This window comes from Dermochelys coriacea, chromosome 1 (assembly GCF_009764565.3).
Source record: "Dermochelys coriacea isolate rDerCor1 chromosome 1, rDerCor1.pri.v4, whole genome shotgun sequence".
NCBI lineage: Eukaryota > Metazoa > Chordata > Testudines > Dermochelyidae > Dermochelys > Dermochelys coriacea.
This window is the reverse complement of record NC_050068.2, coordinates 75,519,497-75,543,344: the sequence shown is the minus strand read 5'-3', so window position 1 is coordinate 75,543,344 and position 23,848 is coordinate 75,519,497. Positions and strand designations below refer to the sequence as shown.

The 23,848-nt window shown below is 37.0% G+C and overlaps 1 protein-coding gene across 1 annotated transcript in view; it reads left to right on the top strand.

Moving 5' to 3' along the window:
* The window catches only part of KLHL1 (kelch like family member 1), a 447,831-nt gene extending 424,699 nt beyond the window's left edge, over positions 1–23,132 (top strand). Inside the window, exons 10-11 of the mRNA XM_038387225.2 lie at positions 6,326–6,497; positions 11,231–23,132. Coding sequence (XP_038243153.1) covers positions 6,326–6,497; positions 11,231–11,290 — 232 coding nt within the window. The 3' untranslated portion in view covers positions 11,291–23,132. The remainder of the gene's footprint in view (positions 1–6,325; positions 6,498–11,230) is intronic.
* Positions 23,133–23,848: the final 716 nt, after the last annotated feature.

The following is a 23,848-nucleotide window of genomic DNA, read 5'->3' as shown; positions in this document are numbered from 1 at the left end:
CTTAGAGACTAACAATTCTAAGGTGCCACAAGTACTCCTTTTCTTTTTGCAGAGACTAACACTGCTACTCTGAAACATCTCCATTCTTGTAGTCCTGGACTTTTGTTGACTAAAAACAGATATTCATACACCAAACTTATTTGCATATGTAACCTGAACAAGACTTGATTCTAGGTTTTTGTAGACACAAAGGCATTGACACATAGAATCACAAAATCATAGAAATGTAGGACTGGGAGGGATCTCAATAGGTCATCTAGTCTAGTCCCCCACACTAAATCAGCATTAAGTATTATCTAGACCATTCCTGATATGTGTTTGTCTAACTTTTTCTTAAAAACCACCAATGATGGAGATTTTACATCCTCCCTATATAATTTATTCCAGTGCTTAACTACCGTTACAGTTAGGACATTTTTCCTAATGTCTAGCCTAAATCTCCCTTGCTGCAATTTAAAACCATTGCTCCTTGTTGTGTCCTCAATGGATAAGGATGACAATTTATCACCCAATTATTTATAACAAGCTTTTATGTACTTGAAGACTGTTGTCATGTCTCCTGCAGTCTTTTCTTCTCCAGACTAAACAATCCATTTTTAAATCCTTTCTTAGGTCATGTTTTCTAGACCTTTAATAAATTTTGTTGCATTCCTCTGGACTTTCTCCAATTTGTCCACATCTTCCCCAAAGTGTGGTGCTCAGAACTGGACACAATACTCCAGTTGAGGCCTTATCAATGCTGAGTAGAGTGGAAGAATTCCTTCTCATATCTTGTTTATAGCATTCCTGCATCTCAGAATGATTTTTGCTTTTTTTGCAATAGTATTACAGTGTTGATTCACATTTAGTTTATGATCCACTATAACCCCCAGATCCAAGTGTATTACATTGCATTTGTCCTTACTGAATTTCATCCTATTTAGTTCAGAGCATTTCTTCAGTTTGTCAAGAGCATTTTGAATTCTAATTTGTCCTCCAAAGTGTTTGAATTCCCTCTCCTTGGTCTCATCCACAAACTTCATAAGTGTACTCTGTATGCCATTATCCAAATCACTTATGAAGACATTGAATAGAGCCAAACCCAGGATACATCCCTGAAGAATTTCACTCACTATGCCCTTCCACCTTGACTGTGAACCACTGATAACTACTCATTGAATACAGTTTCTCATCCATCTTATATTAGGCTTATCTGGGCTATGTATCGTATCTCTTGTTTGCTTGTGAGAAGGTCATGTGAGACAGGATCAAGAGCCTTTTTAAAGTCAAAATATATTGCATCTACTTCTTCCTCCAATTACAAGGCTTGTTACCCAAAGATATTAAGTTGGTTTGACTTGAATTTTTCTTGACAAATCCATGTTAGCTTTTACTTACCTTATTAAGTTATAGGTGCTTACAAATTGATTGTTTGATTATTTGCTCCTTTATTCTTTCTGGGTACTGAAGTTAAGGTGACTGGTCTGTAATTCTCTGGATTGTCCTTATACTCCTTTCTATAAATGGGTACTATATTTTCCCTTTTCCATTCCTTGAGTATTTTTCTATTCCCCATAAGTTCTCAAAGATCATTGCTAGTGGCTCAGAGATCTCTTCAGCCAATTCTTTAAATATTCTGGGATATATTTTGTTAGGCCCTTTCAACTGGAAGACGTCTAACTTGTCTAAGTAATTCTTAACTTGTTCTTTCTCTATTTTAGCCTCAGACTCTACCCCATTTGCATGGATATTCACCATATTAGTCGTGTGAGCACTATTAACCATTTTGATGAAAACTGAAATAATAAAAGGCATTTAACTCTTCAGCCATTGCTATGTTTACTTCTGTTGTCTTTCCTTCCTCATTGAGCATTGGGCCCACTCTGTCCTTGGTTTTCCCCTTACTTCTAATGTACTTGTAAAAGGTTTTCTTGTTGCCCTTTTATGTCCTTATCTTGTTTAATTTAATTTTGTGCCTTGGCATATCTAGTTTTGTCCTACATGCCCTACATGCATGATTTTTTCTTGTATGACTATTTTTTTGAGTTTTAGGTCATTGAAGATCTCCTGGTTAAGCCAGGGTAGTTTCTTACCATACTTCCTATCTTTCCCATCATTGGGATAGTTTGCTCTTGTGCCTTTAATAATGTCTCTTTAAAAAACTGCCAATTCGCCTGAACTCTTTTCCCTATAGATTTGCTTCCCATTTACCTAACAATTTTCTGAGTTTGCTAAAGTCTGTCATTGTCCTTATTTTGCTGTTTTTCCTCCTACCTTTCCTTAGAATCATGAACTCTATCATTTCATGATCACTTTCGCCCAAGCTTCCTTCCATCTTCAAACCCTCAACCAGTTGCTCCCTATTTGTCAGAATGAAATCTAGAACAGCCTCTCCTCTAGTTGCTTTCTCCACATTCTGTAATAAAAAAGTTGTCTCCAGTGCAGTCCAAGAATTTGTTGAATAATCTGTGCCCTGCTATATTATTTTCCCAAGAGATGTCTGGGTAGTTGAAGTCCTCCATTACCACCAAGCCCTCTGCTTTGGATGATTTTGTTAGTTGTTTAAAAAAAAGCTTCATCCACATCTTCTTTCCATCTATACTATCATCCTCAGTTAAATGTATTTTCTAAGAAGGACGTAACTTAGATAGTGCCAGAGCCCATATACTGTACCTAAAAGATGGCAATTTGTGAAATCTTTGTTAAATATTTTAACAGCAGGGTTTTAGTGCCTTCTTAACTGCTTTGAAGTTCATAATAATGTTCTCCTAATTGGGTGTTAAAAGATTTAATTGTCTTTATTTTCACCTTGATTAAATTGATCTCTAAAGCTAAACATATAGTTGGGGCTAACATCTACACACATTACTGACTTTATTAATCCTATTGACTTCACTGAAACTACTCAGATAAGTAAAGTGAGCAGGTTTTTGTACTGTCTAGCTGCAAATTAAAATATTACTATCATGCATTTTTCCTCCTCCATCTTTTTTAAAGAACTGAATGTTTTCACTAAAGACCAGGAATTCTATTATAACTCCCAGTTTTATCCTAATTGTTGTAAATTATGGGGAGCAGGGGGCGGATTACAATAATGTCTGAAGACCTGGAAGGGGAAATACACATATGGTAAAGCCAAAAAATGTTAATTCTGAATGGATTTTGTCAAAGACTGTATGACTTTTCCTCCAAAAGCACCATATGCCTCTAGCTAATGTTCATTTTACAACCAGCTTTACCAAGCGTGCATTGTGTCTTCCCCTCCCAGAGGGCAATAAAATTTAATAGACTCTATGATACAGTATTCTCTTTCTGATTGCAAGGGTCAAGGTGAGTAGCTGAAAAAACAGACAAGCTAAATATAAATAACATCACTGTGTTTTGTTTTGTTTTATAAACAGGTAACCAGGGGCTAAATAGAATTCTTAGAACTCAATTTTGTCAACAAAACACAACTGAAAAAAGAGCTCCCTATTTGTAATTGCCTGGAAAATGCTTACATTTTCTTGCAGTCTTCTGTGGAAAACAGCTGTACATTTCATCTTTGTAGAAACTGCGTGTGCTCCAGGGTGAGAGGGGATACCATAAAAGTTCCTGAATATAGAAACTAATACATTTTAAGCTTTCAAGGTTAGGGTAAGGAGAGAGGCTACTGAGCTTTTGCTCATATTTTGAACCGCCTTATATAGAATCATAGAATCATAGGATATCAATGTTGGAAGGAACCTCAGGACGTCATCTAGTCCAACCCCCTGCTCAAAGCAGGACCAATCCCCAACTAAATCCTGAACATCACCTATTTGGGAGGAAATGCTATTTAAAAATTGATCAAAATAACCCCCAAATAATATAAATTGTAACTGAAAAATACTGAGTATTTTTATTAGACCTCTAATAAAATAATAATAATAATAATAATAAATATGCAGTATTACTTCCAGCTGCAGAAGATTTGGGAAAGACATGCAAAGAAATATAGCTTTTATTTTTCTCCAAAACAATCAGATTGATTGGGAAATGCCCTTACATACATAGTTAAAATAGTTGAAATTTGAAGTCTGATTCACAATTGCTACTAATCAGGAGTGCCTAGATTCACAAAAGTTCTTAGGCACTTAAGTCTGTGCTTAGGTGCCCGAGTCCCAGATTTAGGCACTACTGCAATTCACAAAACTCCCACTGAACTCTGTAGGTGTCTAAACTCATTCCACACCTAAGAATCTTTTCAATAAAAGGTTCCTTAGGTGCCTGTATGTCTGTCTCTGGGCATGCGCACACTGCACCACTTCAGGAGTCCAGGCACCTATCTGCCATCTAAGCTTCACAATGATTCACAAGTCAGGTAAAGATAAGTTGCCTAACTTGCATGTGGGACCCAATCCAGTAGTTATGCTCAGTGGCATGCGTTTTTGAGTTCACACAAAACAGCGTGGTGGCAGCGGCTCTCTCTCATAATGTCTAGCCCAATAGTTATGGAAGTCACCTGGTATGTGGAAGACCCAGTTCAAGCCCTGCTCTGCCTGATGAGATTAAGGGATTTGAACAGGACTCTGCTACCTTTCAGGTGTGTGCTCCATCCATTGGGCTATGGGATATTTTGCTGTGGGGCTCCCTCCAATTTTTATGTTGAAGCAGTTTTCCTTTGGATAAATAATTAAAGAGTCATTGGAGCAGGAGGACAGGATCCTGGGTGCTCTCTGTCTCTCTCTTTCTCTCTGGCTGAAATGACTCTTTAAATATTTCTCCAATGGCTTCAACAGGAGAGACTAAGGGAGCCCCACATTTCAATATTCCAAAGCCCAATGAATGGAGCACACACCTGAAAGGTACCAAAGCACTCACCTGAGAGATATAGATCCTTGTTTAAATCATGTCTCATCAACAGTGTGTGTGTGGAGGGGTGTGTTCTGCATTCTTGATGACTACCTGAGCAACTGGTCTAACACTGATAAGGGATGTGGTCCTCCTCCTTGTCTTCCCAACTTCTGTCCCCTGACTTCTTGCAAAAATTGCCTTAGGTGCCTAACTCCAAAGAGGGTTCATGGTTGTGGATCACAAATAGGGACAAGTTTCTCCCTGCAGCCCAGGCTCAGGTGACTATCTCCATGAGATGGGCAGGGCTTATGACACACTCCTCTCCTTGAGATTGCCAGTTGGCTATATAATTGACTCCCCACCTAGTGTGCTGTTTTTTGTGAATTCCACTCTAAATTGTCTATCTCTCCCCATTCATAGTGGAGCATAGACACCATGCATCTGATGAAGTGGTTTCTAGCTCATGAAAGCTTACACCCAAATAAATTTGTTAGTCTCTAAAGTGCCACAAGGACTTCTTGTTGTTTTTGCTGATACAGACTAACATGGCTACCACTCTGAAACCTGTCACTCAGGCTCTGTGAATCACTGTATTCCTGTGATTTTCTAGGAACCTAAAAGATAAAAGCATCACATCTAAGTATCTTTTTGACTCTATGGCTAAGTGACTTATTATGAACCTAGCTCTTATTGACTTTTGGTGCAACTTAGGCTCCTAAATTCTTAGGTACTTTTGAACATTTTACCCAGCGCTTTTAAATCTAATAACAGACATATTACACTGGAATAGAGACTACTTACATTTTTTTTTACATTAGATCAATCGTCTTTCTTTCTTTCTTTCTTTCTTTCTTTCTTTCTTTCTTTCCAAACAGTATGGCAAAAGGACTGCTGGAATTTGCCCTATATTCTGATGTAATCAGTGTTGTGTGACTGATTTCATCGGTTCTGCACAGCAAACCCATTTATATTGCAAAAATACATTTTCACTTTTGAATAAACATTGGGGACCACTTCTGACAATCTTAATCATACTGATTAGTATCTTACCATGTGAGGAGGGTCATAGATCTTAATGGTATTACCCGTACAGAGTAGTGCTACTTAAATGAGTAACAGTGACACAATACAGCAAGAAACATGTCTTGACTTCTCAGACAGGTTTTAATCAACTTACTGTAGAGTTCAATCTAATTTTAGGAAAAGTAGTTTCCATTATACTATAGAAGAACGGTTTAACTAGTTTGGTTTTATTACATAGGGCCCGATTCTGCCATTCTTAGTCATGTTAAACAGCATCTTACTCTGTAAATAGTCCATTCATCTCCTAGGGATTAATCACAGAATAAATTACCATTCAACATAGAAGTATCTGAATCTAGCACATAATCTTTTTTCTGCTGCTGAAAAGATTGTTCATGATAAGAAGCTTGTATACAAGTCTTTTAAGAGAACAGATTTTCTGTAAAGATGGACATGAGCTAATACCAAGGTTTTCATTAAGCTTGCAGCTTCCTTTCTTCTTGTTCAGATATGATCCAAAAACTGATACTTGGACAATGGTGGCTCCTTTGAGTATGCCTCGAGATGCAGTTGGTGTCTGTCTTCTTGGTGATAAATTATATGCAGTGGGTGGATATGATGGCCAGACATACCTGAACACTATGGAATCCTATGACCCTCAAACTAATGAATGGACGCAGGTACTTATACACTTGTTTTATTTTTTTCCACAATGTATTAACATTAGTAAGTAGCTGACACTGCCATAGCTGTAAATTTTTTTCTAATATTTCAACAACTATTATATGAGTTTCCCCAGAAGAAACAAAAGAAAAATGTTTCTCCTATGAAACCAAGAAGAGACAGATAAAGTAGTTGCTAAAATATTATCTAGCTATGCTTTTAATAACATTTTTAATCTGTCTGATTTTCAATTGAAATGCTATTTTTATTCTGAATTTTCAGTATATTAGTTGAAATTGAATCTCTAGTTGTCGAAAGTGGCTCTGCTGTTTTGTTTGGTGACAAATATGTCATGCAGATTTCTTGCTGGGAAAGCAGTTTGTTTACTTTGTTTAGCATGTAGAGTTTTCTATTCACTCTCTCCTTCCATTGCTTTGTCAAGGTTCCTTCCCCACTCTGAACTCTAGGGTACAGATATGGGGACCTGCATGAAAACCTCCCTAAGCTTATTTTTACCAGCTTAGGTTAAAACTTCCCCAAGGTACAGACTATTTTACCTTTTGTCCCTGGACTTTATTGCTGCTACCACCAAGCGTCTAACAAATATAACAGGGAAAGAGCCCACTTGGAAACGTCTTTCCCTCCAAAATCCCCCCAAGCCCTACACCCCCTTTCCTGGGAAAGGCTTGATAAAAATCCTCACCAATTTGCATAGGTGAGCACAGACCCAAACCCTTGGATCTTAAGAACAATGAAAAAGATATCAGGTTCTTACAAGAAGAATTTTAATTAAAGAAAAAGTAAAAGAATCACCTCTGTAAAATCAGGATGGTAAATTCCTTACAGGGTAATCAGATTCAAAACATAGAAAATCCCTGTAGGCAAAAACTTAAGTTACAAAAATAAACAAAAACAGGAATATACATTCCATTCAGCACAGCTTATTTTATCAGCCATTTAAACAAAACAGAATCCAACACATATCTAACTAGATTGCTTACTAACTTTTTACAGGAGTTCTGACCTGCATTCCTGCTCTGGTCCCGGCAAAAGCATCCCACAGACAGAGAGGACCCTTTGTGCCCCACCCCCCTCCAGCTTTGAAAGTATCTTGTCTCCTCATTGGTCATTTTGGTCAGGTGCCAGTGAGGTTATCTTAGCTTCTTAACACTTTACAGGTGAAAGAGTTTTTCCTCTGGCCAGGAGGGATTTAAAGATGTTTACCCTTCCCTTTATATTTACGACAGCCTTCATTTAATGGACACTGTGAAGTCTGCTGAATGCTGAAATATAAAAAAATGTGACTTGGCATGTAGAATATACAACTGTGGTATGATGGGTGAAACTAAGGTGTGGCAGAAGAAACATAGATTAGCATGGTTTAGGAATGCCTGGAATATTTTGGAGACAAATAGCAATGGCTTCCTAGTATATTTTTGAAAATCTCTGTTTCTTACCACTCTGTCTCTTTGTGTCATCGCTTATTGCTAATGAAACCACAAGTGTATGATTTATTGATTATGCATCCTGTGATATGACAGGCCCATGCAAAAACAGTTTTTTCTAAATGGCATAAAGGTGTGCCAGTCACTATAAAAAGCATGAGCAACTGGGTTTTGTAGAAGTCAGGAATAAGAGAGCTTTCTGTTTTTTAGGTTTTTCTGGAGTAGCCATTATGATAGTGCTGGAACAATGAATGAACCACCTAATCTTCCACAGGCCATGTCATGGCAGCTCCACCCTTCTACAGCAACTAATTCTGTTTATGGGTTGAAATAGCAAGCTACAGCCCCATTATACTTGCATAGGGAGCAGGAATCAATTTAGGAACACATGAGCCACATGGTTTTGAAACCAGTAACTGTGACTTTTACACATCAGACTCCTGCCTGCTTGGGATCTGACTGGAGACTTCCTCCACAGTACCCAGAATATGGAAGGCTTAGCAACTGTTCTCACCCCCTCGCCCCAACCCTGATCCCATGCAGCCTCACCAAATGAATCAGGTATTGCAGAAGTCTTGCTTCAACCTGCTGCACTGTGGGTTAATTTTACCCTGAGGACAATCAATTTATTTGAATGTTGATATAGTTATCTTGGGAATTCTTTCTCCTAGTTAAAAGTCCCCATCACAAGTTGCTATGGAAAGCATGAGCAAAGTATCGCACAGTCTAGTAATCTGATAAATATGTGTGCCTCTGCATATATCGGTAAACAGACACTTTTCTAACTCTGGATTTTAAAAGATTATAAAAGAAGTTTTGAACTATACACTTTAGGATTTCGATGTCTTTTAGTGTAATTAAAAATAAATCTTATTGTCAACAAGCAAAATTAAATACCAAATGGTTTTTATTTTCCCATTGATGGATACAAGATTTATGTGGGTACTTTCCACTAATCCTCAGGCATAAATCCATTAGGACTTAATTCTACCACCTTTCCTCATCCTGTGTAGTATCTTTCCACTGAATGGGATTACTTGCCAAGTATAATAGACATGAGGAAAAGCAGTAGAATCTGGTCCTTAATTAATGAGGTGAGAATAGACTTTACTATGTTCTTGTAAAAAGGAACAGAGAATCAGCATTATCTCTGAATTGCATATTGTTTTGATTTGTCATAACAACATGTCTTAAAGTCTGAAGGAAAAATCCTGCCTTCAGCCATTTGCATGTAACATGGCCACAAAGTACACAGTAAGTCACACTTCCTACTACAGCCCAAATGCTTCAAAAGCAACCCAGAATGACTGAGAGGCAGCTTTTCATATCCTGGCTCCAGACCTTAGGAAGGATTTCTGGAGCTACATGTTCTCCGTTTTATTCTGGAACCTTATTGTTCCACCAGCCCCAAAGGAAAGGAGACTTTACTACAGGAAGTCAATGCTGTTCATTGGAATTTATCTTTCAGGAGAGATGGAATTTTAAGGCTCCACAGTTTTACCCTAGGTCTCCAGTACAAAGCATATTTCCTTAGGGAAGGATGAGATTTTGACCTGTATCAGCACCTCAGCTTTTAACATTCTGGTCTTTTTCATGGCTTTGTGTCTCATCTTTCAATTTCACCCTTAGTAGCCTTTGAAGAGTTATAATAGTCATGAACGCTACACAGGAATAAGTGGAATATATATACTGCACTATATGTATAACGATGGTCTTCATTGTCCACTCAGGAAAAGTAGTGATAACACCAATAGTTCCCAAAGATTAAAATTGTAATAGTTTGGTTATGTACAATAGTAACGTTATGGAAAATCATGTAAAAGGTAATTTCCCTTGTCCATATTGCAGTGTAATCTTTTAGCTTTCTCAGTACCTTGTGGGTGCCAGGATGCTTATTAAAATGTGCTTAAATAATGATTTTATATTTTAAATATAATTTAAAAGTCTGATGAAATACTTTCCACTCCTCATTTTTCAGTTCTGCCCTTCATCTGTAGTTCTTATCATTTGGCCTGTGTTATACAGGAGGTCAGACTAGATGACCACAATGGTCCGTTCTGGCCTTGGAATCTATTGTTTAGTTCCATCAGAGTGAACTTAGTGCCATGTCTTTCCTGGTAATTATTGTCCCTTAAAATTCTAGTGTCAAAGACTAATCTAAAGTGCATGTTCAAGAAAGATAAGATGGTTTTGCTTTTGAGGTACTGGACTAAGAGTCAAAAGGTCTGTCTTTAATTCTGGGCTGTGACATACTTCCTCTGTGACCCTGGGCAAATTACTTATTCTCACTGTACCTCAATTTCTCATCTGTAAAACACTTATTTTCTCCCTCTGTTTGTCTGTTTTATCTATTTAGTCATAAAGCTGATTCTGCCATCTTACTCATATTACATAGCACCGTATTCCATCACGGAATACTCATGATGTTGGGGTTTGTATATTACATAAATTTAGCTGGCAGAACAAGACCGCAACTGGACTCTCAAGTGTTACCCTAAAATGCCACAACATTTAAATCACTGAGACAAAATAGTGTTATTACAAGAATTTGTGGCAAGCACATAGTAGCAGAAGGTATGAGTCATCAATGTATCTAGCAGTTATTGTCAGTAAAACGTAATTTTTTGAAATACCACAGCAGTAGCCCGGTCACTTTCTATCCTAAGTATAAATGGACACTGGTATTGCAGATACCAGTTTGTGATAGCTGTGGGGAAATGTAAACATTGGTACACTGTGTTAAGTGTCTTTCAAAAACAATTGAAAGCAAGTCAGTTCCATGGAAAATATTTCAAGAAACATTTTATATATTATGCAAGAATAAGAGAAAAGCAGTTAATCAAAAGTAATCAGGAAGGGAGCTATCCCCTAAACCCAAAATGCTGGTTTTTAAAAATTAATTATTTGTATTATAGTAGGACCTATAGCTCCCAAATGAGATCTGGGGCTCTGTACAAAGTACAAAAAAGAGATAATTCCTGCTCCAAAGAATTTAAAACAAAACAGACAAAATGACATAGAAAATAAATGGCAAAGCCAAGAATCAAACCCAACCTCTTGAGTCACAGTCTAGTGCCTAAACATAAAACCATACTGCATCCCTATCCTGCTTATACTTTTAACTAACTACTGTATGATAAAAGCAAGTAGTTTGAAAATTACAGTACTACGATATCAGTGAGTTCTGTATACTTTTGGTAGTTCAGCTGCTATTAATGTTGACAGTTCCTGAATAATATGTGCCACAATACTTCTGCCATTTCTTGAGAGACTTTCTGTTAATTTTCATCTTTTTTGTTATGCAGATGGCTTCCCTAAATATTGGAAGAGCTGGTGCCTGCATCATAGTCATCAAGCAACCGTGACTTTTTCTGCACAGCTTTGAATTTTACTGACTGTGAAATGTTTATTTTTCTATCAGACAACAAGAATGATAACTCTGTGAAAAAAAGGATTTTCATAGTGAATACTCTGTTGATCACAAAGTTGAGAACATTTGAAAATGGGAAAGATTAAGGATTTATGCCCTGTCCAGTCATTAGAAACTGTTCACAGTCAGTGAACAAGAAAAAATCAGTCTGTTGTAGGAGCAAATGTATAAACATACAGTAATAAGTTCAGGTACTGTTCTTGAGAATGTCTACTGCAGAGCTGCATAATTGGAAGCACCCAGGGCTAGCTCTTCATAAGGAGCAGAAGGGATATGAGAACAGTTTTCATGAAACACAGAGGTTTGACTGTGAAAACATCACAGCACATTCAGTTAGTTTTTCAACTTGGTTTTATTAAAAGGAGAAGTAGATATAATGTGATGTTTTTCTGTCAAGATCTTATCTTCAAAGGGGTCCTGGCTTTCCCTTTTAGACATGCCGTTAGACAAGGAGAGGAAATTAGTTCTTATTAAAGTAAAGAGGAAAGGTTGAAAGGTCTGAATATTTCAGCACTCTTCCTTGTTCAAAATGTTTAAGCTGCTTCTGTACAGTCTGTGGGGAAGTACATGAAAAAAAAATCACAATGCTTGTTTCAGTAACTTTGGACTGTCCCTCCCTGTCAGAGTTGGGAATCAAAGGTTGCACTGAAATCATATCCTGAGAATTAGCACAAACTCAATGCAGAACGAAGAGCAAGCTTTTAAGCCACACTGGGACTTTGTTGCAAAAAATATGAGTCCAAGGACATGTCTCATAAATCTACCTTAATCTTGTATTCAAATCAAGCACGTGGGTTCTGGTCACATTAAATGCTTTATGCATCTTCTGCATGTAGAAGCCCCTGGAAGCCTGGAAGACAGCTACTTCTATTCTATTACATCATTTAACAGATTAAACATGACTCAGCAATGGAAAATGTTTTGGCCTAATTTGACAGAAACCTCATTGCAGATAGACAAGAGGGATAAAAATGTTATTACATTTTCTTTTTTTCAAAACCACACACTCAACTTGGCCTGATTCTAGCTGCCATAAAAGCCTTCCATTTTATTACTGAAAATCATTGCAAGTAAGGGATAGATTAGAAATGTATGCTAGTAGAATAAGACAATATTAGACCATCATGGCTAATGAATTCTGTATAGAAAATATACTAGACCCTTGTGTGCTTCCCGTTAAGGTTGATCAATTACAGTAATATAGCGATATCATGCTTTTGAGTCAGCAATAGTGCTGAGTTTTGTATTTTCTAATTGCTCAGTTGAATCAGTTTAAAACGTAATGGAGGGTAGGACCCCAGAGATTATGGCAATCCAGGAGGCAAAGGAACTGTGGGGAATGGGCCTACTGGTAGAGAACAATCTTTTCCTCTGAACCAATGCAGATCTATTAGGAAAAAAAGTGTGTAGTTCAATTAAAGAAGTTACATAGTTTGTAACAGTTCACAATTATTCTGAACTGGTTTGCCTTTAGCTGTTTTGAAGGCAATTCTGGCTGCAGACAAGACTGTTTAGTATTTGGTCAGAATGGAAACCTTTGAGACCACTTGGGTTGCCAAGTGTATAACATTAGGTTTAGTGACGTGTGGTTTAAAGATGTGTCCTTTGGTAAAGAGCTGCAGTGATAATGTCACTCTGCACTGTGTGACCTGACCCAACATGGATGTCACTGTTTCCTGAGTATGTGATAGCATGAACCAACTTTCATATCAAGGCATAGATGCTGCTTTGATCTTTGTGATCTTCTCTGTGCTAGTGTGAAGGCTGTTGCAAATGTCTGAGTGTAAGCTCCACACAAACATTTGGCTCTTGAATTACAGTTAGTCTCAGTAGCCGGCAAGGCCAAGCAGTCTTTAAGGGTGATATGAAACTGAATCCTACAAGCTAAATTTAGGAATAAACCCAGGGGTTTTTATGTGATTGTACTACCATTAACTGGGACTTAGAGTGGGAAAAAGTGATGGTCTGGTGTCTTCCCACTCTTTTTCCCATCCAAAAAAGAGTTGATATATTCCAGCTTTTTTCTTTTGTCAACTTATTTCATTTTTCAGCCAACAGTAGTGAGAAGTTGCAGTATGACATAGCTATATAAACAGTAAATCCTACCATTATTTGAATGAAAATTTCTATAAATATTAAAATGTTACAGCTCAACTACCAAATGTACACCAATTGCAAGCAGTTTCCTTCTGTTTTACCAGCTGTAGGAACAGATAACTTGCAGGTTAAAGTGAAACTCACCTTGTGCACAGGGCCATCTCAGGGCCAGTAGATCACATAAATCACAATTAAGCCCTACTCTAAGGGTATAGGTAGGATTAAGTGGTGTATAACTCCTTTGCTGACCCTTGGTACAGGAGTAAATACCATCATGAATAATTTGAGATCTTAAATGAGGTTTGGAATTAATTCCATTTCTAATAATATCTCAGTTCCCCTTAAGTGGATCAATTAGCTTGTTGTAATATCTACTTAACTGATGATATGGCTATTTGAAGTAGGACAGGGAACAACCAAGTAAAATAAGAAATTCAACTATTTAATAATGCAAAAGTTTTTCTTTTTAAAAAAGGTTCCTTTTCTGCTAGTAATAGATAGAATATTATTAAAATAGAATTTTTGTCATATTAAAATCTGCATACTATACAACTAAATATGTGCTTTTAAAATCAAAATAATGAGATTTTTAAAAACACAACTTGGAAGCTAAAAATAAATAAAATTCCAAGTGTGCCTGTAGAGACAAACAAATGATCTTGCAAAGATCTTTTAAATTCAACCTCCACAATTTCCCCAAAGTACTTTATATGCAATATAGAATTGAAATATGAATAGCACCCCTGGAAATTAACCTTCAGAAAAGAATTACCGTACATTTACTCCAGATATGTTGAGGTTTGTATTGTAACTCTGCTTTGCTCATTTTTATCCATGATTTTCTCATACCCTTTTGTACATTTCCTCTTTATTTTTTTCCATTATTCTCTCTTTTGTAATCTCTCTGTACTTTCTCTACTTGGCTAACTAATTTCTCATCCAAAATTGCAAGCTTTCTCCACTGTTCCTTACTTACAACAAAGGTGGAAGACTGTGATTCTTGATCTATCTTTATTATATTTATACTCATACAGATCCATATGCAATGTAATTAAAGGCCAAAATTGACCCACCCTCAGTTTCTATATGTCAGTACAGCTTTTTGACTTCAGAGTTGTTGCATGAATTTTATTAAGGGAGAAGAGTTTGGGTGAGATTTTTTCAAAAGTCCTCAGTGTTTGCTTAACTCTGCTCTTGTTGTGTCAATGGAAGTTTTGCATTTGACTTCAAATGGAACAGAGTTAAGCTAACACTGAGTGCTTTTGTAAATCTTACCTTTAAGGTTTATAGTCCATATACCCCCAAAGAAAATAATCAGTTAGGGAATATGCTGGCTTTAAAGTTATTCGTGTTAGCTTGTGTTGAAGCAAACAGTAAAAACTTTGAAGGAATAGTAGATGTGCCAATATGTTTCAAAGGCTAGATCCTGCCTCCTTTATTCCTTTATATATGTTGAATAATACCTTTCTCTGCAAGTAGTAGTAAGTAAGGTAAAGTAAAGTAAAGTAGATAAATTGTAGATTTAATCACATAGTGCCAAATGGAATTATTAACTGGTTAATTTGAAAAACAAAACAAAACACCCTCTTGCTTATGGAAAACAATAATTAAATATTTTAAAGTTGTTTTCAATTCTCTCTCTTTCCAATTGATTGGTGTTTATTTAAATATAATAGGTTTACCACACTTCCAAATTAATACATTTTCCTAAGAATTTCTCATTTGCTGTATCACTCCATCTTAGGAATTTATTCTGCTATCCATCACAATACTTTGTATCACCATCCGCTTGCATGGAATAGCACAGTCCCTAGAGGACTACATAGAGACTGGAGTTAAGGTCCCAAGTTGCAGTGGGGGAGGTCCAGGTTGGATATTAGGAAAAACTATTTCACTAGGAGGGTGGTGAAGCATTGGATTGGGTTACCTATGGAGGTGGTGGAATCTCCATGCTTAGAGGTTTTTAAGACCTGACTTAACAAAGCCCTCACTGGCATGATTTAGTGGGGGTTGGTCCTGCTTTAAGTAGGGGTTAGACTAGATGGCCTCCTGAGGTCTCTTCCAAACCTAATCTTCTATGATTCTATGAGTCTCTGGCTCTTCTGCCTTTATGGGACTTTTCTCCTGTATTATTTATTCTCTTTTATTAATTATTTTCTTTATTGAGGATAATGTGCTCACTCCTAAACAAAACACAGAGACAGACAGTCCCTGCTCCATAGAGATTTTAAAAGACATGAAACAGAGAAGACAAGATGCAATGGGCACCACAAAAGAGAATAATTTGAGGAGTGAGGTGATTATGGTGATGGTTATGTTGTGGTTGTTTATTAACTCATTGCTTGTAGGCATCATAAAAGGATGGATAAGGAGGGATCTGAAAGGCTGCTTGGCAAGCTAGGATTGAGAAACAATCTCATAGTAAACTCCGTTTTCCAAGAGAGGGTGCAATCCTGCAAGCCTTCTAGCTATATAATATCAATTGATGCGGGCTCACAGGATTGGGATCACTGTTAAATTACTGTATAGTCTGTCATATTGCTATTGCCAGTGGTGCATGATATAATATTGATCACAGACCAATAGCTAAAGATCATGTTGGATTGTAGTTATCTAAATATCTTTTATTCAGGATATTTTTGGCTCAATTTGAATAGAAAGTCTGTAAATTAACATAAGAAGTTATAAATAAATAGCTAGGAAATACAACACCAATCATTTTTTATATTGGTGGTTTTCAATTTTTATGGCATTTCATCATTTATTGTTCAATTGCTGAATCCTATCTCTTTAACACAATTTAAATGTAAAATAATGAGTTTTTTCTTTGATAATTACATAGAAGACAGATGCATAGTTACATATGAAACCTGTCAAAATATTAAAATGTTTTAAGGTGATATTAAGGGAGTTGTCTACTTCATATTAATTGGTACAAGGAAACTATTATGACTTATATGTGAAAGATATATTGACTGCTTTGTATTTGTGTAAAAGAAAACATAACTAAAACTCCATCAGCTATTCAGTGTTTATATATGAATTCAAGTCAAATGTATCTAAAGAAAGCACTATATTAGATTCACTTTCATTTCCAGTAACTGTAAATTAAACTTACTTCTCATTTCCTATAATAAACATCCTAGTTAGAATTTTTACATACACTCAATATGCCAAATTCCTCCCTTAGGTACATTCAGATGATTCCCATTACTTCAGTGGGAGTGACTCATAAGCAAAATTAGAACTGATGGCAAAATTAGAACTGTTAGACCAAATGCATGCTTTGATGTGCCTTGGCCGACACCAGCAAAGCTGTAGTTAAGTGAGAACTGTGGGCCACAGATCTTCTACCCTGCTTCCAGTGAATTCAGCTCCATTTAAACCTGCAGTACTCAAACTCCTTAGGTCCCCCGTGGACAGAGCTGTTAAGGAACCATTGCAATACACAGTCTATACATATTGGTATGTAAACCCACTGCCCCAGAATCCCACATTTTATTGAGACTACTTCAGCCTCTAGCAAGAATATTCTGAGGAGCGAATGGAGATGGGTAGGCTCTGTAGCTCCACGGAGGTCATAGTCAGGTCCATTTTTTTTATTATTAAGCAGCTGGAAATATATATAACTAAAAATTTATAGGGTATTTTAAGAAGGACTCATAATCTGCCCAAAGTTTGAGAACTTGAAACCCAGTCCCATGCCTCTATGGAGGTCCAATGATTTAAGCCATGGTCTGTGCTGGTACAAAGCTTCTTCAGCATAGGTCTGATTGTGGGAACAGGGCCTACAGCTATTTCTACACCATTAATGTATGCCATGTCTCCACAAAATGCATCTACAGCCTGTTTTTGGCCCTATATGTTGAAAACAAGAAACTACATCAAGGTCAAAGTATAGAGAATTACAGTTGAACCCAATGTTCTTATTATATTTCAGAGCCTGTATACCACTGTGCACATTTTATAATAGAATTATTTCTTAGAAGTACAGAAAGTATAATATTGCAGCATACCAGTAACTAGTTATTTATCTTAATAGATGTAAAAAAGGTTTGAGAATGGCATAACCAAAACCACTTATTGTCCTCTTAAAAACATAAACTATTTTTCAAAACTTGATGGCAAAATCAAAGTTATGAATGCATAAGTATAACTTATGTGTTAACCTTTTGACAAAATTCTTTCCATATCACTGACCAATAACACACTACATTAGGGTATTCTTGTTATGCCATGCCACTTTCTGCTATCTGTGTATAAGTTTTAAAAGAGGGCATTTTAAAACATACAGGCCTAAATTTACAAAGATGTGTACCTAAATAGGTGTGCACTTTTCCATGCTCCTAATGTAGGCATGCACATCTCTGAAGTGTGTGCATATGTATATGTGCATACCTAAATTTGTATTCAAAAGTGCAAGGGCACTTATGTACTCATGTCTTTGAAAATTTAACCACCATCTTTACTACTTACATTTGAACCTTTTTCACAGTGTGCATGAAACAGGCATGCGATTAAATCAAAGTATTATGTGGACAGGTGTCAGTAAAATGAGTATCTCCTCCAACTTTAGTGAAGGTTTGATTCAATATTAATTCTTTACAAAATGTAAAATACAGTGTTAAATGTAAATTATACATCAATATGGGATGACTATAATAGGTAATATATGAGGGATAATATAGTACAATTTAAAATATATATTAAATGTAATATGTACATTAGAAAAATAGAGATTCATTACTTCCAAAAGTTCATTCATTGAAAAGTGTTTTATTTTCAACGGTAGCAGTCAGATTTTGGGGGAATAACTTTGCAACCAGTTTGTTGGCTCATAAATGTGTAGACTATTTGCATTTTTAGCACTGTGTGTTCTTTGGTGATGCATAAAAATGCATGTAAAATAGGTACTTGACCTGGCTCTTTGACCACATCAGGAGGAAAATAGTTATTTATCCCATAGCTATCTTTAAAATCTGTGTTGAAAGACAGTGGCTCAAAATCCATTCTAGAAGTCTGGTAGCTTGTTTTAAACATTGGGACTGCTGAATTCTGGGTAAGTTTTACACCCAGTGATTCAAGTAAAACAACAAGCTCTGATCTATGTGGACACAAGCACTAGATTAGAATAGATTCTTAATATGTAAGTATAACTTCAGAACTATCCCTGATTTAAAAAAAATGAATTAACCATGCAATGTCTGTTCACTCCAGTCTAATTTAAATGAGAAAATCAAAAATATACAACAGAATAATTATTCTTCAGCCTTATTCTCAGTCTCTAATATAAAGCAGATCTAATTACTGTAATCTTAAATCCCATTGCCAATCCCCTCATTATAGTACTTCTGAATAATGCATGAAGGTTAGATCCACTCAGGGGCATAGAGGCTGAAGGTCTGCAAAGCTGCAAAACTACAGTGGTTTTCTTATGCTGGGGGAGATCATTGGTGGACAGGTGAAGGATAGAATGTAGCTATCTAGTCCAAAATTATGTGTATTTAATATTCACAAACCCCTATGATGGGCTGCACGGGAGTGTCAGCTCTATTCTAGACCAAGTGTTGGAATAGTGTTTGTGAAAGGGCTGTGGGGCTGTCCCATCTCAATCCCGCACAACTTCTACATAGCTCTCCTCACTAAGGGCTTGATCATACAAGAGAAATTGTGGTTGTTCAGTACCTCTCATGATCAGGACCATAACTTATTTGTTCAGGTTTGGTCAGGTCAGGGAAAGGCACTTAAGTTAGGAAACATTCACCTTTGTCCTCAGATGAGAGATACAGTGAGCATGAGTTCTGAGAACGAAATCACCTTCTGTCTAAGACTGGTGTGATATGAGCTATGCCTATAAAAAATCATCTTTCAGAGGGCCTCCTGTGAGACAGAAATTACTTTGTGAATCACTAGAGTGAGTAATTTGTTCTATAAGCAAGACCTACGCAAACCGGTGTTGCTCTTCAGAGGTAATAAGAGGTTTACCTGCAGTAATTTCCATAGCCTAATGAGGGTGGGTTTTTTTTTTCTTTTTAGCATGCCATAGCGTTGTAAGCCTGTCTGTGTAGACTTATATAGCACTATCATGTAGTTGCAGAGTAGGGATGTTGATCTCTACATGAAGGTATACAATGTGGGAACTGAGACTATCCAATAATGTTGGTACAAACTGAGACTCGTATTCTTCCAGATTAAGACACGGATGTGGGAATTGTGTGTGGGAAAATATGGACCCCTTCAGATCTGAGAGTTTAGACTAAATGATGCATTCTTTTGCCTGAGACAAAGAACAGGGGAAGAGGGTGTTATCCTCACATAGTTACAAATGGAATGCCCATTTTCATCCGTTAAAGATCATTGTTTATTGAGCACATTGTTTATTGAGCTAAATGCACAAAAGGGGCTGTGAGTCCTTCAATGGGCTTGCAGTCCAAGGCCCTGGTCTTGTGTGAGCTCTGGAGTCACTGAAATAATTGATTTCTGAAGATTTACAGCCTCACAGAATCAGGTCCTAAGATAACACAAAACAGCACAGACTGTTAGATGCAAGATGCAGGCCTGAAGTTGAGAAAGAGGAAAATGTTTCAGTTGTCTTAAGGTTTGTTGTTTGTGTATATAGAATATCAGGATTCGAAGGGACCTCAGGAGGTCATCTAGTCCAACCCCCTTCTTAAAGCAGGACCAAATCCCCAAGTTTTGCCCCAAATCCCTAAATGGCCCCCTCAAGGATTGAACTCACAACTTTGGGTTTAGCAGGCCAATGCTCAAAACACTGAGCTATCACTCCCCGCTTGTATGTTTTACCAGAGGATTAGAATGAAGGCGGGCTGGTCGTCTGGTGCACAAGAAGAGAGAGGCTTGTAATTGTAAAAACAGGATGGAAGAATAACCATGCATTCCTTTCAACTTTTGACATCTAGAGTCTGATAGATATTTGGAAAGACTCCCATTAAAAGAGATATTGTCATGTTAAAAATATTGTCCCTTCCACCTTCTCAGACAGACGACATTAAAACTAGCTGGATCTCTGACAGGAAGCATGAAAGTGTGTGTTAGGGGGAAGAAGAAGTTCAACTCACAGTGGCATTGGTTTTGCACATGGAGAGGAGGCAGAATATGCACATAGCCTCCTATCCTAACCAACCTTGACAGGGATTCCACTCAGAAATTAACACCAACAAGCATCTTCTACTTTGAACAAAACCACTTTCATTCTCTTCAGCCAAACACCATTATGATCTTTAGAGGGCTTTGTGTCTGAAATCAATGTCTGGTCTTTTCCAGTTCCCTCAGCACAATCTCCTTCACCAGACATCCCCTCTCTACACTCAAATGTTGTAGCAGCAGTTTGGATCACACAAGAACAAGGGCTACATTTTCAAACTCTGGAGTCTGAAGTTAGACACCTAAATCCAGATTTGTTTACTTCTATCTACATTTGTATATGGTTAGTCATCACTATAATATCCGAGTACCTAAAAATAAGTGTCCTGATTTTCAGAAACATTGTGAACATGCAATTTCCAATAAAGTAAGACAAGTTGTGGTGAGCTCAGCATGTCTGAAAATAAAGCACTTATTTTGGAGCCTAATTATAAATTTAGACATGCAAACTTGAAAATTTTTATCTTTATGATCAACTTATTTTAGTAGACCACTAAGCTCCTTTCTCTAATGAGACCGATAATTTTTTGGAACATTGTCCATAAATTTCTGTGCCAACTTGTGTGATCCACCTAAAACAGATTCAGGCATCTGCTTTGGTTACCTGTGGGGGAAGAGGGGGCTGTTCATATTATCTTTGCCATATAGAGAGCAAGGTTTATAGCATTCAATGCATTCCTTACCAATGTTACTTCATGTGATGATGTATTGAAGTATGGAAGAAACAAAATCTTTGTATGGTATAAACAACTTTTGAAATAACTGAACCATTGTGCAGCTAAAATAGATATACTGTATTTTGTTGTTGTTTTGATGTAATCATCACCTGTCTCTTTCTTTTGATGAAACATTAGTTTAATCCTAAATAAGATAAATTGATTTCATTGAGTGTTGTAGATTCTCAGCACTAGAAAAAAAAAAAGGTCATTTGCTTTGGCTAGCTACATGTAGATTTGGGTGCTTAACTTTAGGCTTCCAAGTTTGAAAATGTGGGCATGTATGCTTTATTTATATATTTATTAAATGATACTTTTTTTAACAAAGTGCCATAGATTTGGATGGTACTTCTCAGACAAATAAAATGGCGGGTTTCTGCTATAAGGCACTTACAAGGTAAATGTAATTTATTTATAAACCTGGTGTTTGGCGGAAATGTATTTAAGCTATGTTCAGTTGTGTTTAGCAGCCACTAGGGTTGCAGAGTGTGATATGTCATCAAACAGAAACAAACAATATGAAACCAAGATTGTCATTGTTTCTGACATTCTTTCATGATTGTGCACAAAAATATACCTTGCCTGATTTTGTTCTTGTTCATATATCAAGAGTAAATCCACTAAACTTAGTGGATTTACACTGCTTTAAGATTAGACTCATGCCATTAGGGCACAACTAAGGCCATATCCACACTATGGTTGCCAGAGGATCACAGATACAGCTCTGCCTCTCTGCAACTGGAGCATTGTCATGTAGATGTTTTCTGCAGCAGTGGAAGGATTATTTCCATTGCTGTAGTTAATCCATCGCTCCGAGTACCAGTGGCTAGGACAACAGAAGAATTCTGCCACAGCAATCTACCCCCTACACCATGGGTTAGGTCAGCTTAACTATGGCACTTAGGGTATTAATTTTTCACACCCGTGAGCAATATAGCTAGGTTGACCTAATTTTTAAGTGTAGACTAGGCCTAAGACTGCAAAGGCAGAGCCATGACTGGGATGAGACTAGGCGCACTGCTGAAGTGGCTGTGGCTGGAAGTATGATACTAGTGGGACTTGCTAAACCACTACAAAAATTGTAGCCATTGCAGTCCTACCAATGTACAGGATCAACAGGGCCACCGTCATGCCTTTGTCCAACCCAAATACACTTTAATTGCATGTGCACATCTTGCACTCCCCAGCACATGCAACCCAATTATGGCTGACTCCTGTGTGGTTGCACTGCAAAAAAAGGGTCCATGAGCCCTCCCTACCGATATACTGGAGCTAGAGTGGTCATGACTGTACTCATGGTAATTAACAATATATGTCAACGACGAGCCTTCAAACTCAACAAATGCAAGTGCCATTTCTGCAGCTATCTCATGCACCTTTTTCATGGAATTAATCATCAGAGTTTTAAAAAATAATAAATACACAAATAATGTTATTATTAGGACTGTCTTGGGAGTCTATGGATACACAACATGTTTACTGCGGTGAAGAACTGCAGGGAAAAAGTCAGTAGTTTGGAATGTATAAGAAACATACTGTGAAAACGTACAATAGAAATATGTTTGTAAATCAATTCAAATACTCTGTGTTAAAATCTGCAATATTTGCAGATCAGTTTACAGAATGTTACTCTGTTTACCCTCATTGCCATTATGTTTCAGATCCCTATGTATAGGATGCAAGTGGAGACATGGAGCACAACGTTAAACTTTAGAAAACTGACTTCATTTGCCACAACTCATTTTTAAAGAAATATGAATCCTGAGCGTGTCACTGTGCAACAATAAATCTGCCTGTTTTAATGTTCTACTGTGGGTGATTTTATTAATTGGTTATGACAATGCATTGAAGGGTTTGTGTTAGTCTGTTTTTAAAACACATGCTCACTCTTTGTTCTCTTTATAGCTTATGGGAGGCAGTGTATAGAATGTTTGGGAATCTAGTAAATGTATGTCACTTGCCTTTTTCTTTGTAAGTTGAGACAATTCAGATTGTGTCACCATGACATACAACATCGTCATCCACAATATCTTTTTTTTTAACTGTTCTACGACTTTTAATAATATGGTCTGGACTTTTTTAGTGAATGTGTTGTGGTTGTTTTAAGATAAAATAAAGTGATGGGACTGGGTGCAGAGGTATATAGAGCAAGCTTTTAAGAAGTCCATCACAGAGACCAAAAACTGACTGATGAAGTGGTAGAAATCAAGGACTGTGAGTCTAATAGTCCTTTAATGTGATAGTCAATCTCTGCATATGTAATGATAACTGAATAGAAAAAGAAACACCTAAGGAGTTTGGGGATTGTGAAGATCAAAATGATAGGGACAAATACTGGAGTCCTTATTCAGTTTTTACTTGTTTCCTAACTAGGCAAAACTACTGGCTTCATTCCTGGGCAGTAATGATGGCCCAGTGGTTAGATGCTAGCTTGGCACTCTGGAGAGCCAGGTTAAATTCCCTTTTCCACCACAGACTGGGTGTGTGACACCCCCCGCCCCCAGGCAAGTCCCATA